This window comes from Balaenoptera physalus (assembly GCF_965194825.1).
Source record: "Balaenoptera physalus genome assembly, chromosome: 1".
Lineage (NCBI taxonomy): Eukaryota > Metazoa > Chordata > Mammalia > Artiodactyla > Balaenopteridae > Balaenoptera > Balaenoptera physalus.
The window spans coordinates 115,196,839-115,211,145 of record NC_138882.1 but is presented as its reverse complement, the minus strand read 5'-3'; the positions used below and the strand labels follow the sequence as shown (position 1 = coordinate 115,211,145).

Here is a 14,307-nt window from a genome sequence, read left to right as displayed (position 1 = left end):
AATAAATTTTCCTAGTTATTAGTCACTACCTTAGTTAGATGGAATTGAGCACAAGTGAGAGATATTTATTATTTGCTATAAATCTTTAACTTACAGCTTCAAAATAGTATAGAAAAATATAATTACCATACAATTCCAAGAGAAAGTATGCATGAAAATTGAGTTGTTCTGAGTTTTTTGAAATTGTACTTACTTCAGATACAAGAGACTGTGGCTATGTAGGCTAGACTCTAACTAAAAAATGTTATAAAATACTGAATGAACTTATCTTTTTTCTCCATTCCCATCTACAACCTTATTTTCAACTGTTTTTCTTCTTCTTTTACACTTCCCCCAAGCATGCTTTTTTGTTTATTGCTGAATTATTTTATTTCATTTTATTTTTAAAAATTGTAATAGGCTTTTGCGGGGAGCAGTTTTAGGTTTACAGAAAAATTGTGCGAGAAGTAGAGAGTTCCCATATACCCTTTCACCACCCTCCAAGTGCTTCTTGACCTAGAATCCTTGCCATCCTGATCTTTTAAAGTTATTATATGTGCATTTGCTTAAGGGTAATTGCTCTCCTATCCTTATTTATCTCAAGTTTGTATAGACAAAGCTCTCTTTGCCTCTGCTCTTTCATATTTTTTAATCTTTTATAAACCTAATCTGAAAATTAAAGGAACATAGTCAAAGGGAAAACTGTTGTCTTATTATTATCATTGTGATTTAACTCTGGGATTTTCAAGTATAAGTATCTTTCATTGATAAATGTTGACTTGCCAACTTTATTTCCTGCTATGGCTTTCTTGAATTTTTCATTCAATGGAATTTTCTGCATAACTATCAACCAGAATTGGAAAATGCTTAAACGTCTCTTTTTATTTTTATGTTTCAAAATCTAAACAGTTCCTCTCATTTTTTTTTTGAGAAACCAATGATGAAGTTTTCAAAAGAATCCTTTTTAAAAAAAAGATATATAAAGCAGTTACAGAAATGGAGCAAGCAAAAATCAAAATAATTCAGTAGGATGGAATTATCAAATGTTGCTTTGTGGGGTTTTTGTTTTTGTGTGTATATGGTTTGGTTTTTGGTTTTTTTTGTTGTGTTTTTTTTTTTTTTTGCTATACTCATAACACTTTTAAAATAATTGGAGAGAAAATACAAGGGAAGAAGATGGAAAGAGAATTATATCAAATAAATAAGATGTAGAGAAATTATAGAATTATAACTTTCTTCTGAAATGTGTATGTGTGTGTATATATAGGCCTAGGTAAATATAAGCCTATAAATAAGGCCTTGCCTAGGGAATAAAAGTTTCTACCTTGAAAGTTACAAAGTATAAATACTGTGGGACATGTTGCTTTTCTGTTACAGTTGTTTTGTTTCCTTCCCTCAACAGTGGTCGTTCTGGAGAAGAAATACAGTTATGCAGTAAGGCCATTAAAACATCAGATGTTGACAGTCCTGGCCATTTTGAGAAGCATGATGAATCTAGTTCTTCTGGCACTCATAGTGATAGTAGCAGTGATAATGAGCAAGACTTTGTTTCCTCCATTCTACAAGGAAACAGACCAAATGCAACGGGTATAAGGCCACAGCTGCACAAAAAAAGCATAATGAAGAAGAAAGCCGGTCAAAGGGTTAACTCCAAACATGAAAGCAAAGAACAGACAGTAGTAGATGTCACTGAGCAGTTAGGCAATTGCAGATTAGATAGTGAGGAGAAAGCTGCTGCTTGTGAACTTCCTTTACAGAATGTAAATACTCAGATTTCTTCAAATAGGTCTCCGCAAGAAAAATTAGAAGCTTTAAAAATTTCTGAAAATAAATACAATAGTTCAAAAATAACTCTTGTAGGCATAAGTAAGAAAAGTGCTGAGCATTTTAAGAGGAAATTTGCCAAATCGAACCAGGTTTCTAGGTCAGCTTCTAGTTCAATGCAGGTGTGCCCTGAAGTTGCAAAGGCAAACTTACTTAAAGCGCTGAAGGAGACTTTGATTGAGTGGAAGACAGAAGAAACTTTGAGGTTTTTGTATGGCCAGAATTATGCTTCTGTATGTCTGAAACCCTCTTCAGCCCCTCTGGTTAAGGAAGAAGAACTTGATGAAGATGATGTGAACTGTGACCCAGACAGTCATTCCCCTGCCTTGCAGGAATCTCAGAACAGCTTGGATGAGTCTTTACCGTTTAGAGCCTCAGATACAGCCATTAAACCACTGCCAAGTTATGAGAACTTGAAAAAAGAAACTGAAACATTAAATCTAAGGATCAGGGAGTTTTATAGAGGACAATATGTTTTGAATGAAGAAACCACCAAATCACAAGACTTGGAAGAGGTATGTCTTAATGATAATGATTTTTCCATACTGCTAACATGTGGAACACTCACCATAGTAAATCTTGGAGCAGGAAGAAAAGTACTGAAGGAATAATTTTTTTAATTTTCAGAAGACTTCTTTAGTCTTCCAGTCTTTTGGTTTAAAATGCCATCTCCAGTATTGACATTATTATTTTCCAAATAAGTTAAAGTTTGCCCCAGGAAATTTTCATCAATATTTAACATTTTTCTCTAATGTAGAAATAGCCTACAATTGTGGGACAAAGTTTTCTTTAAAACCTAATTCTTCATATAATATCTAGACTCTCTGAAAAGGCTTGTTTTTTCTTCGTTGGTATGTATGCTTTCAGATTTCTACAGAGGGTGTGTATCTTTGTGTTTTATTTCCAATGGGACTATATGCAGTGGAGTAGACTTACTAATTGAATAGTAAAATATTTGTCTGGATAATATTTGGCAACCATGCTCACTTAAAATATTATGAGTGAAAATTATTTAGTAAAGGAGACTTACTGGGGAAATAGTGGACATAGGAGAAAATGGAAAGAGCACATTCAGGTAACGTAGATTTGATTATCTGCTCTGTCATTTACTAGCTGTATGAAAACTTAGTCTCTTGAGTCTGATTGCTTATCTGTAAATGGGATTATAAATGGCTTCCCTTACTCAATTTTTATGAGTTTTAAAGATAATGCGTATAAAGCATTTATCCCAGTGCCTGACATATAATTGGTACTCAGTTATATGTAAATAGTTATATGTAGAAACTGATATTATGCTGCTGAGATTTAATGAGGTTCTTTCAATATTTCCATTACCCATTTTTGGTTGATGTGTAGTTTGGGAAAGGAAGTCATTTGGCATGAAGAGGAATAGGTGATAACCTTGTTTTTACCATAGGAGTTTGTTTTCTGAGTAAATATGGCTCTAAATTTAAGAACACATTTGGAGATTTAAAGAGTGTGAAAGTGGAAATACAGTAAAACTTTAGAAATTTCTTATATTTCTACAGAATGTTACCTAGCCCAACACTATATTTGAAATCACTTCAGCTGGGTTATTAGACAGCATCCATAACTTTATATGAAGCCTGGAGAAACATTGATCTCTGTCACTAAGCTGCATAACTTTAGTATATCACTTGTTTTATTGTTTTTATGCTAATAAGCCTTAAGAAGGAAAAAGTAATCCCTGAAATTTGACTGCTTCTCTGTTGCTAAAACTTTTTCATTGCAGAAACTAACACAACAATGTAAAGCAATTATACTCAATAAAGATGTTAAAAACATTTTTTTTAATATATATTAGAAAAAAAACACTTTTTCATTGAAGTGTAACTCAGATAGTAAGTGTACAGCTCATTGCATTATCACAAGTGAACACACCAGTGTAATCACTACCCAGGCCAAGAAATTTGAGTAAACCAGAAGCCCCACTGTGTCTCCTCCAAATCATTACCTCTTTCCCAAATTAATGACTACAATAGCATAGATTAATTTTCCCAATTTTGAACTGAATGTAAATGGATTCACTCAGTGTATGTTCTTTGGTATCCAATTTATTTTGTGCAGCATTATGTTCGTGAGTCATTTGTGTTGCAGATAGTTGTAGTTTATTCTTTCATTGCTGCATAGTATTCCATTATATAAATATACCACAATTTATTAATGTTAATAAGCATTTAGGCTGTTTCCAGTTTGGGGCTATTATGAACTATGCTGTTATGAACTTTTCTTGTATATGTCTCTCTTTTAATGTGTATGCATTTCTTATGGGTATGTACCTAGGACTAGAATTTCTGGGTCAGAGTGTATACATATATGCAACTCTACTAGATAATGCCAAACAGTTTTCCAAAATGGTTCTGCCATTTTATATTCTACTATCACTGTATGAGAGTTTACATGACTCCACATTCTCACCAATACTTGATATTGTTATTTTCACTATTCCGATGGTACTGATTTTAGGTTATAATACATTTCTCTGATGATTAATGAGTTGAGCACTGTTTCACCTGCTTATGAACCATTTGGATAGTCTCTTTTGTGAAGTGCCTGTTCAAGTCTTTTTTTCCATTTATCTATTGGAATATCAGGAATTCTTTATGTATTCAGGATTCAAGCCCATTTTTGTGTATTACAAATATCTTCCACTCTGAGACTTGCCTTTTCACTCTCATTAATGGTGTCTTGAGTCCAGTTTACTAATGGTTCCCTTTAGTGACTTCTTTAAGAAATCTTTACTTAGCCCAGGTTATTTCATCTTCTAGAAGCTTTGTTTTTCCTTTAACATTTAGATCTGTAATTCATCTGGAATTGATTTTTGTTTATGGTGAGGAGTATCAGTCAGATTTCATTGTTTCTCTCTGGGGAAATGTGTGCACGTTAAAGCACTGTTGATTTTTCTTTTCCTTTTCTTTTCTTCTCTTTCTTTCTTTTTTTCCTTCTTTCTTTTTTGTTTTGTTTGTTTGCTCATTCCTTAAGTTACTGAGAGAGATGGGCAAGGTGAGTTAAAATCTCTCAGCATAATTATAAATTGATTATTTTTCCTTTTAGTTTGGTGAATTTTACTTTTAATATTTTGAGACCATGATCTTGGGTGCAAATGTGAGATTGTTATGTCTTCCTGGTAAATCTAACCTGTTAGCATATGGAGTGACTTTGCTCTCCATTGATTTTATTTATTTATTTATTTATTTATTTTTGGCTTTACAAGATCTACTTTCCTGACACTTGCATTCTTTTATTAGTATTTTCAAGGTCTATCTTTTTTTTTTAAATCTGGGTTGACAATCTTTGTCCTTTATGTGGAGAATTTAGTCCATTTACATTTAGTGTCATAATTGATATATTTGGGTTTAAATCTAGCATCTCACTTGTTGCTTTCTGCATGTCCCACCTGTTCTGTGTTCTTCTCTCCTTTCTTGCCTTCTTTGGATCAGATATCATATTCCATTTTTTGCCCTCTGTTAGCTAGTTTTTATACATTCTTTTACTGATCATTAATTGGTTTCCCTAAAGATTAAAAACTGAATCTGTGTCTTATTAAAATCTAATATAAATTAATACTTTTATTGCTTCCTGGACAATTAGTACCTTAGAAACTTTAATTCCATTTACCCCATCTTGACTTAACGTGCTCTGTTGTTGTGTACTTTTATTCTCTCTGTATTTTTAAATCCTACAAGATTGTTTATAGTCAGTATTAAGTTGGATTTATCCAATTAACTACTCTTTTACTGTTCCTCATGCCTTCCTGCATCTCCATTCTTTCATCTGGGATCGTTCGCCTTGGGCCTGAAGAATATCCTTTATTTCCATTAGTGCCAGTTTGCTAATGATGAATCTTCTCAGTTTTGTCAGGACATTCTTTATTTTACTTTCACTTTTGAAAGATGTTTTCCTGGACATTGAATTCTAAATTAATTCTAAATTACTAGTTATTTTCTTGCGGCCCGTTGAAAATACATATTCATTGTCTTTTGGCTTCCATTTATTTCTCTTATTTGAAAATACTGTTTCTTCCTTTAGCTACTTTTAAGTTTTTTTTTTTTTTTGTCTTTGGTTACCATCAATTTTAGAATGCTTTGCCTAGGTGTGATTATATTTGTATTTATTCTTTTGGCTGTTGTATACTTAAATCTGTGACTTGATTTTTTTTTTATCAGTTTTGGAATATTCTCAGTTATTATCTCTTCAGGTATTGCTTCTGTCCCATTCTCCCTTTCCTCTCTACCTGGTACTCCAATTGCAGATACGTTAGTCTTTTTCACTGTATCTTCTGTTTTTTATATTCTCTTGTGCTTTGCATTACCCCAAGCTGGGGGGTGGGAGGAGAGGGGTGTGTGTTTGTGCTTCATTCTGGATATTTTCCAAATCAGTAGTCTCTGTTCAGTCTTTTCTACTATGTTATTAAATCTATCTATTGAGTTCTTTTAAGTACTGTATTTTTCAGTTACTAGGAGTTTTGTTTGGTTTTTTTATATAGCTTCCAGTTCTCTGCTAAAATTTTCCATCTTGTTTTTCTTTGAATATATTCAGCATAGTTATTCTAAATAAGGTTGATAACTTCATTACATGGATTTCCTAGGGGTTGATTTCTATGAGCTAATGTTTCAGATTTTGATCATATTGTCTTGTTTTCTTATTGTTTTATTATGTGGCAAACATTGCATAATAAAAATTAGAGATAACTTGAAACCCAGGCTGATGTTATCTTCCTCTAGAACAGATATGTGTTTGCTTCTGGCAGATGATTTGCTGGTCTAGTTCCCTGACCAGGAATTGAACCTGGGCCCCCTTCATTGGGAGTGCAGAGTCTTACCCACTGGACCACCAGGGAAGTCCCCCCAAATCACTTTAATCCAATCAGTGATTAAGGTGATTTGAAGCTGGGCTTCAGTCCCTGCAAGAGCCAGTTCGTTTCCTCTTCATTCTTACTCCTGGAGTATGGTCCTTCTAAGTCCTGGTCTCAAGTTTGGGGTAGGTTGACAGTACTTCTTCCTTCTTGGCATGCCCTGAACTCTGATGCTCAGGTTCTCATTATCTAAATTGCCTCTTCTGGAATTAGTCAGTGCCTTCTCTGGAATTACTTTCTCCAGAATCTCAGACCATAATTCTTTACTACCTTATTAGCACTCTGATGCTTTCAAACAACCGTGGGTTTTTTCCCAGTTTTTTCAGTTTTCGTCAGCAGAAGAAGTGGTTTGAATTATCTTGTTTGCCATTTCTAGAAGTGGAATTTCCCATAATACATTTATAGTATTTGATAATTTTAGTCCTTTAATCTCCTACATTTATATAGCATTTAGCATTTTACAAAGTCTTTTTATATACATTTTCTCATTTAATAAAGAAGGTATTAGTATCCCTATTATACAGATGAGAAAATGCTCTCAAAAGAGGGCAGATGACTCAAGCAAGTTCATACCAGCCTACCGACTGAGCCAATACTCAAATTTAAATATTCTAATTCTGAAGTCTAATTTTTATTCTACCATACCACAGGTATAAACTTTTTGTGTTTTAATGTTTGTTGTTCTTATCAAAGAAAGAATGTAAATTTATGATTTTATTTTGCTTTGTTTGAAAATGTGATTCAGCATGATCCCACCTTTCCACTGATAGATTCAAGTTCTCAGAACCAGATTAGAAAACGCATCGTACTTGAAAAATTGAGTAAAGTGTAAGTATGTAATTATCATTCCATGTTTATAATATTTAAAAATTAATTTGGTATTTGTGGGTTCATAACTTATTGGTGTAATCCTTGAATTTTGAACAGAAGAATAATGTGTAAAGTTTACATGGATTTCGTCACCTGAGAAATTTAGATTTTTAAGATGTCCTACCAAAGAATATTGAAATTGTTTTGTGTAGAAGACATAGAGACACGTAATAAAGAGGAAGGTTGAAATTATGGGAGTAGAAAACCAAACTACCTCACTCCCATTTAATAATCTAGTGAAGTCTGGGAAAAATATCAGAGCTAGACCCATTTAAATACTGATTTGTGGTAAATGTGTCACGTCAGTTTCACGTGTAAATAAGATTTTATAAAGGTTTAACGGTTTATTGACTTATTCTGTATACATATTCATAGAACCATTTCACACTCAGCAACTTGAGTTTTGCACTTTAGTTTTAAGCTTCCCGTAGTGGAAGTTGTTGTTCTTGTAATTAGCCCAGTGATAAATGACATTTGAAAATTGCAATCTTGGTTTCTCTTTCAAAAGGAGCTTGAAAACCTTTTTTTCAGAGGTGTGACGGCTGTCTTGAACTTTTTAACCAGCATTTTTTTTCTTCAGCAGAAAAGACAGAAAGGTGTTTTCAGTCATTATTTAAGGTCCTGTGCATGTGGAGGGGTCTAATTTTGTAGTAGTTCAAAAATAAGAAAAGCCTATTTTCTAGAAGCCATCATATTTTGAACAGCTTACTTCTCTAAATTTTACATGTTAAATAAGTGTTTAAATTAATATTTATTGAATGCCTGTTATGTGTTAGACTCTTCATATATAATAAATCTGTTTTGTCTTTTACCTGCTCTTTATACTTGTACATTTGTTTCAGTTAAATATTATTTTAGACAACAGTGTAAGTCACCATCTGTCTGATTCATAGGATAAGAAAATATCAGTCCTTGATTTTAGTTACATAGGTTTTGAAAGTTGGGATAGATTAACTATACTAGCATGTAATTAGTAGATAGGGATTTATGTGGAAATAGTTTTCTAGACTTTTTATCTAATGAAAGTACCCAGTTTTAAATTTAAGACCACATAGGCATGTCATTGAAGGAATTCTGTTCCTTATGGGTTTTGGCTACAACAGAAGATACCAAGAGGAACCCTGCTAGAAGACCAAGTTATCGATTTTAGGGCAAGAACTAAATTTGAGAAGTGGTGGAATAATTTAAGAAGAAGCACAAAGAACACTGAAAACAAAATAATTATAGTGACATAGGGATATTTTTGGTTGGTTGTTTATGAAAGCAGTTGAGTTTTTTCTCATTGTAAAAGTAGCACCAACTGTACAAAAAACTTTTAGAGAATCAAAGAACATGAAATATGCACTGAGTATTAGATGATATTAAGGAATTATTGTTAATTTGGTTAGGTGTGATGGGTTTATTATGATTATATACGAAAATGCACTTGTATTTAGAGATAAATAAGGAATAATTTAGGGGTCAAATGACATGATGTCAGGGATTTACTTTAAGATATTGCAAAAAAAAAGAAGGAAGGAAAAATGAAGCAAATGTAACAAAATACAGGGAGGTTGAATCTGGGACTAGAAATATGGGGTTATTATTGTTACTGTCTCTATTTTGAAACGTGTTTTAAACTTTTATAATAAGTTTTTTTAAAAAGTAATACATGTTCATTCCAGAAGATTTAGGCTGTAGAAAGTGATATGAATAAGGAAGCGAAAATCACCTGTAATCCCACCACTCAACAGTAACTATTAATATTTTGATGTTTATCCCTGACATATATGTGGTATAGATGGTGTGTGTATATTCATTCCCTTTTGGTTCCCTCTGGTATAGTCTAAACCTAGAGAGAATGACATATGTTCGATATATACTATGTGTGATATGCAATTGCATTATAACATGTATGTTTTTATAAAAATGGAACAATACTACATATGCATTTTTCACTTAACATTTATCATGAATATCTTTCTACATTAAAAAAGATAGATTTATATTATTATTTTAAAGATTTTATAATTATATGGTTATATCATAATTTATTTAACCACCTATTGATGGACATTTGTTACCAGTTTTTCACTACTAAAAATATTTCTCCAATAACCATCTTTTTTATGTTTGATTATTTCTTTAGGATAAATTTTTTCATAGTAAAACTGTTGGGTCAAAGAGTGTCCACATTTAAAATATTAGTATATATTGTCAAATTGCTCTCTAGAAATGTACCAATGTTTACTCTTACCATAAGGATGCAATAAGAAATATGCCACACTCCCATATTGGACCATTTGGAGGGCAGTTCTTCTGGCCTGTGTTCTTTCCATTTATTTAATATTTGAAAGTAAAAAGGTAAGAAATACTAGAGACAAGAATATAGATGGCAGCCAAAATGATATTTTTGCGTTTCAGTGCCTCATTCTGTAGCATAGGCTACAAAATAGAGTGTGGAGTTATTTTGAAATATTTCTTTATGACTTCTTACCAGTTATAACCTCACTTAATTGTCTCCACCTCAGTGGTTCCCTATGGAAAATCCAGACTTAGGCAAGACCCCCAGAAATGTATCTATATAATTATATTTTAAAGGAAATATAATTTTTTATTTTCAGATTGCCTGGACTTTTGGGGCCTCTTCAGATTACATTAGGAGATGTTTACGCACAACTTAAAAATCTTGTCCGAACTTTCAGGTTAGTGTTAATATTAGGATTTTCCTTCTCAGTTATTTTGACTTTATGTAATTGCCTTGCAGAATCCATAGTAGACTAAGGCATGAAGAAAGTAAATGAGTTACCTTCATTGTCTTAAATCTAAATACTGTTTTATTTTCTCTTCCAGTAAACAACATTACTTATATCTTTTGTTTTCTTTTGTTTTTGTTTAATTTTTATTGTAGTTGATTTACAGTGTTAGTTTCAGGTGTACAGCAAAGTGAATCAGTTATACGTATACATATATCCACTCTTTTTTAGATTCTTTTCCCATCCCTGTGCTATACAGTAGGAAGGTCCTTATTAGTTATCTGTTTTATATGTAGTAGTGTGTATATGTCAATCCCAATCTCCCAATTTGTCCCTCCCCCTCCAGCTTATATCTTTTGTTAAATGCAACCCCTTATTTGCTCAAACCTTGATATGTTTAGTTTTGGATAGTTTATTTATGGAATAGCCTAAAATTAAGAAGGAGAATATCTGAGACACAAAGGTGGTTAGTCAGTGACATCTTGGATTTTAGTGAATTAGTAAATATATATCAGATGACCAGCACTATGGACAATACAGAAGAAGATTAATGCCCACCCTCGAGGAAGAACTCCTGTGAGAAGACAAGGTGAGCACAGATAGCAGTGCAAAACAGTGGAAAATTTGGCTTTGAGTGGTGTGGAACAGACTTAAAGTGATAAGACAAGGACAGGAAGAATAGAGAATATCAATTACGAAGTGGAGCAGTTGGGATTTTTCTGCAACTATCAAGGTAAAAATATTCAACAGGCTAAGACGAGGTTCTCTACTAAGAAGCATAGAGATAGGCCTCTAAAAACGTTATTAGTAGAGGTGTACCAAATACACATTTTGGCCCAATGCCAGTGACCCAAAGTTAAATTAATATTTGTCTGTGGCTAAAGCCAGATAGCAGCAACATAGGATGAACTTCTAGGGTAAAAGAATCATTTCATCCAAAAAATCAATAATTATTATAGTTTATTGCCAACAATAGTAGTAAGATTTTTAAAGGTTACAATTATAATACAGGAACAATTTCTTGGCACTGTCAGCAATTAGATTTCTCTTGCAGTCCCTGTATTGTACATAGGTAATACCAAATAGATATACACTTTCAACCAGCACATTTGAAAACATCACTAACCTTTTTGAGTGCCACAAAGTAATTCAGGAAAATGTTTTCCAATAAATTATTTTAATAGGAACTAGGATTCGAAGTTTAGGCATGTCTCAAAAATTCTTCATCTTCAGTTACTGAAAAAGGATTGGTTGTAACACTTTATGTTTGAATCTTCAGCCTTCATAGACGTAAGACTATATTAAGACATTCTTGTAGAGTTGTTTACTGTGACGTTTTACTAAACAAAATGTGTTTGGGGTACCCTAATTTTCTCTAACAGGTTTGTCTTAACATCTTAAAAATTATTTTGATTAGAGATTATATTTGAATTATTGCCCATCTGTTATTTACATAGTTTAGGTATTTTTCCATCCCATGGTATTATGAGGTAACATTGTTTTTAATTCATCATCACAAGGTGTGAAGAATTCCCCAATAGGATGTTTTCTTGAAAAATTTATGACTTAAATGGAAGTAAATAACTGAAATTTAAGTACAGCTCTTAAATGTTATTTTCTTTAATGTTATGAATGATAGTACATGATACAGTTCTGCAAAGACTGAATTATGATAAATCTAATCTCTATTATTTTGTCTTACATTATTTGAATTTTTATAAACATTTTTTCCCAGATATAGTGTTCTTGAGGAAGTTATCTATTTAATGTATGACATATTTGTATTAACTGTCAATCTATTTTGCTAAATAACTGAAAATATTTACTAATCTTCTATGCATAAAATTAAGTTTTCATAAGCCACATTAATTACTACAGCATTTTACTCTTATATTGACTGATAAAACAAGCACATAAGAACATTTTCACTCCATTTCATCTAGAATGTTTATATTTGAAAGTGAATGTTCAGGGAATAACAATAAATCTGAATGACATGATTGTGCTAATTACTGACATTGTTACACTCATTGGATGTCATGGTAACTATGCAATCACAAGATCATTGATCACACACAAGTTTAAGAATGCCAGAAATGATGCTCAGATTGGCCTAGGCCTTTGGAAGACTGACTAAATGCTTTGCTAAAAGGAGAGTTTGGGCCAAATACCAAGACCAAAGCTGAACTTCTTTGCATTTCTATTTAGTTAGGAAGAGAGAGACACTTGTTTTTTAGGTCTGGGTCGTATACCTGTCACAAAACCATGCATCCAAAAGAAAACAGAAGTGTTTTTCAACTGTCTACACTGATGATAAAGTTTGAATAGATGTGCACAGTGTGGAAGCACTGAAGTTTAGGATCTGTTCAGGATTTATTAGGAAGTAAATATCATATTAAGAAAGGTTAGCTGAGGGAAGATGAAGACCAGGTGCTACTCTGTTTCATTGATTTTTAAAAGACTTGTTACTCAATTTCTTGCAGACAGTGTTTATTTAACCACCATTCTGAGCAAACTGGTAAAGTCACTGAAGACACATTAGATGAAATATTAGAATAAAGCCTTTGATCTTGAACTACAAATATGAATTTTGTACTTCATTTTTTACCCCACTCGTTTAGAATAGATGAACAAGTGATTCAACTTACTCTGCCTATATTTTCTAAAGCTGTTTTTCTATCTAATTGTATGTTTTCTTTCTTTTTTTTTTTTTTAACTATTCTGAGGTTCTCAGAACTTACTAGAAACCCATTGGAGAAAAATGGCTACAACTGCAAGATTGCCACATTATTACTTTCATGTGCCCTAGAAATTTAGGTATTTCAGGTTGGAAACCAGTCACTGTCCAGGCTATTTGTTATTTTGGTCTTTTGAAGCAGCCCTGGTAATAATGTTTAGTCCATGTCAATACGTGTATTCAATGTAGTACTTATTATCTACCGGACTGTGCTTGGCACTTTACACATTTAATTTCCAAAAAATAGTGGTATTATCCTCATTTTACAGATGAGAGATGAGAGATTAAGTAATCTCAAATCACACAACTAGTAGTTGGGTTTAGACCCCAAATCTAAGTCGAGAGGATAGATCTTAAGTGGCCTCACCAGAAAGAAAGAAAGAGAGAGAGAGAGAGAGAGAGAGGGAGGGAGGGAGGGAGGGAGGAAGGAAGGAAGGAAGGAAGGAAGGAAGGAAGGAAGGAAGGAAGGAAGGAAGGAAGAAAATGGTAACTCTATGTGATAGAAATGTAAATTAGCTTGATTGTGGTGGTCATTTCACATCGTATACATATATCAAAACATCATCTTGTGTACCTTAAATATATAAAATTACTATGTGTCAATTATACCTCAGTAAAGCTGAAAAAAAATTTTTTTTATAAATTTATTTATTTATTTTTGGCTGCATTGGGTCTTCTTTGCTGGGTGTGGGCTTTCTCTAGTTGTGGCAAGCGGGGGCTACACTTTATTGCGGTGCGTGGGCTTCTCATTGTGGTGGCTTCTCTTGTTGCATAGCATGGGCTGTAGGCGCGTGGGCTCAGTGGTTGTGGCTCATGGGCTCTAGAGCGCAGGCTCAGTAGTTGTGGCACATGGGCTTAGTAGCTCTGTGGCATGTGGGATCTTCCCGGACAGGGCTCGAACCCGTGTCCCCTGCATTGGCAGGTGGATTCTTTTTTTTTCTTTTTATAAATTTATTGTTTGTTTTTATTTTTGGCTGTGTTGGGTCTTCATTGCTGTGCGCGGGCTTTCTCTAGTGGCAGCGAGAGGGTGCTACTCTTCATTGTGGTGCGCGGGCTTCTAACTGCAGTGGTTTCTCTTGTGGAGCACAGGCTCTAGGCGCACGGGCTTCAGTAGTTATGGCTCGCAGGCTCAGTAGTTGTGGCGCGCGGGCTCTAGAGTGCAGGCTTAGTAGTTGTGGCACACAGGCCTAGTTGCTCTGTTGCATGTGGGATCTTCCAAGAGCAGGGCTCGAACCTGTGTCCCCTGCATTGGCAGGTGGATTCTTAACCACTGCGCCACCAGGGAA

General features: G+C 33.6%; 1 protein-coding gene across 8 annotated transcripts in view; it reads left to right on the top strand.

The window, feature by feature from the left end:
• The window catches only part of RPAP2 (RNA polymerase II associated protein 2), a gene marked incomplete at its 5' end in the record, with an annotated part of 87,930 nt that overhangs the window by 26,946 nt on the left and 46,677 nt on the right, over positions 1-14,307 (top strand). For all 8 annotated transcript variants that reach the window (XR_014268073.1, XR_014268074.1, XR_014268075.1 and 5 more), the window contains 3 exons: positions 1,382-2,318; positions 7,425-7,507; positions 10,153-10,233. Coding sequence is in view for 4 of the 8 variants with exons in the window: in XM_082477330.1 (XP_082333456.1) it covers positions 1,382-2,318; positions 7,425-7,507; positions 10,153-10,233 (1,101 nt within the window). The remainder of the gene's footprint in view (positions 1-1,381; positions 2,319-7,424; positions 7,508-10,152; positions 10,234-14,307) is intronic.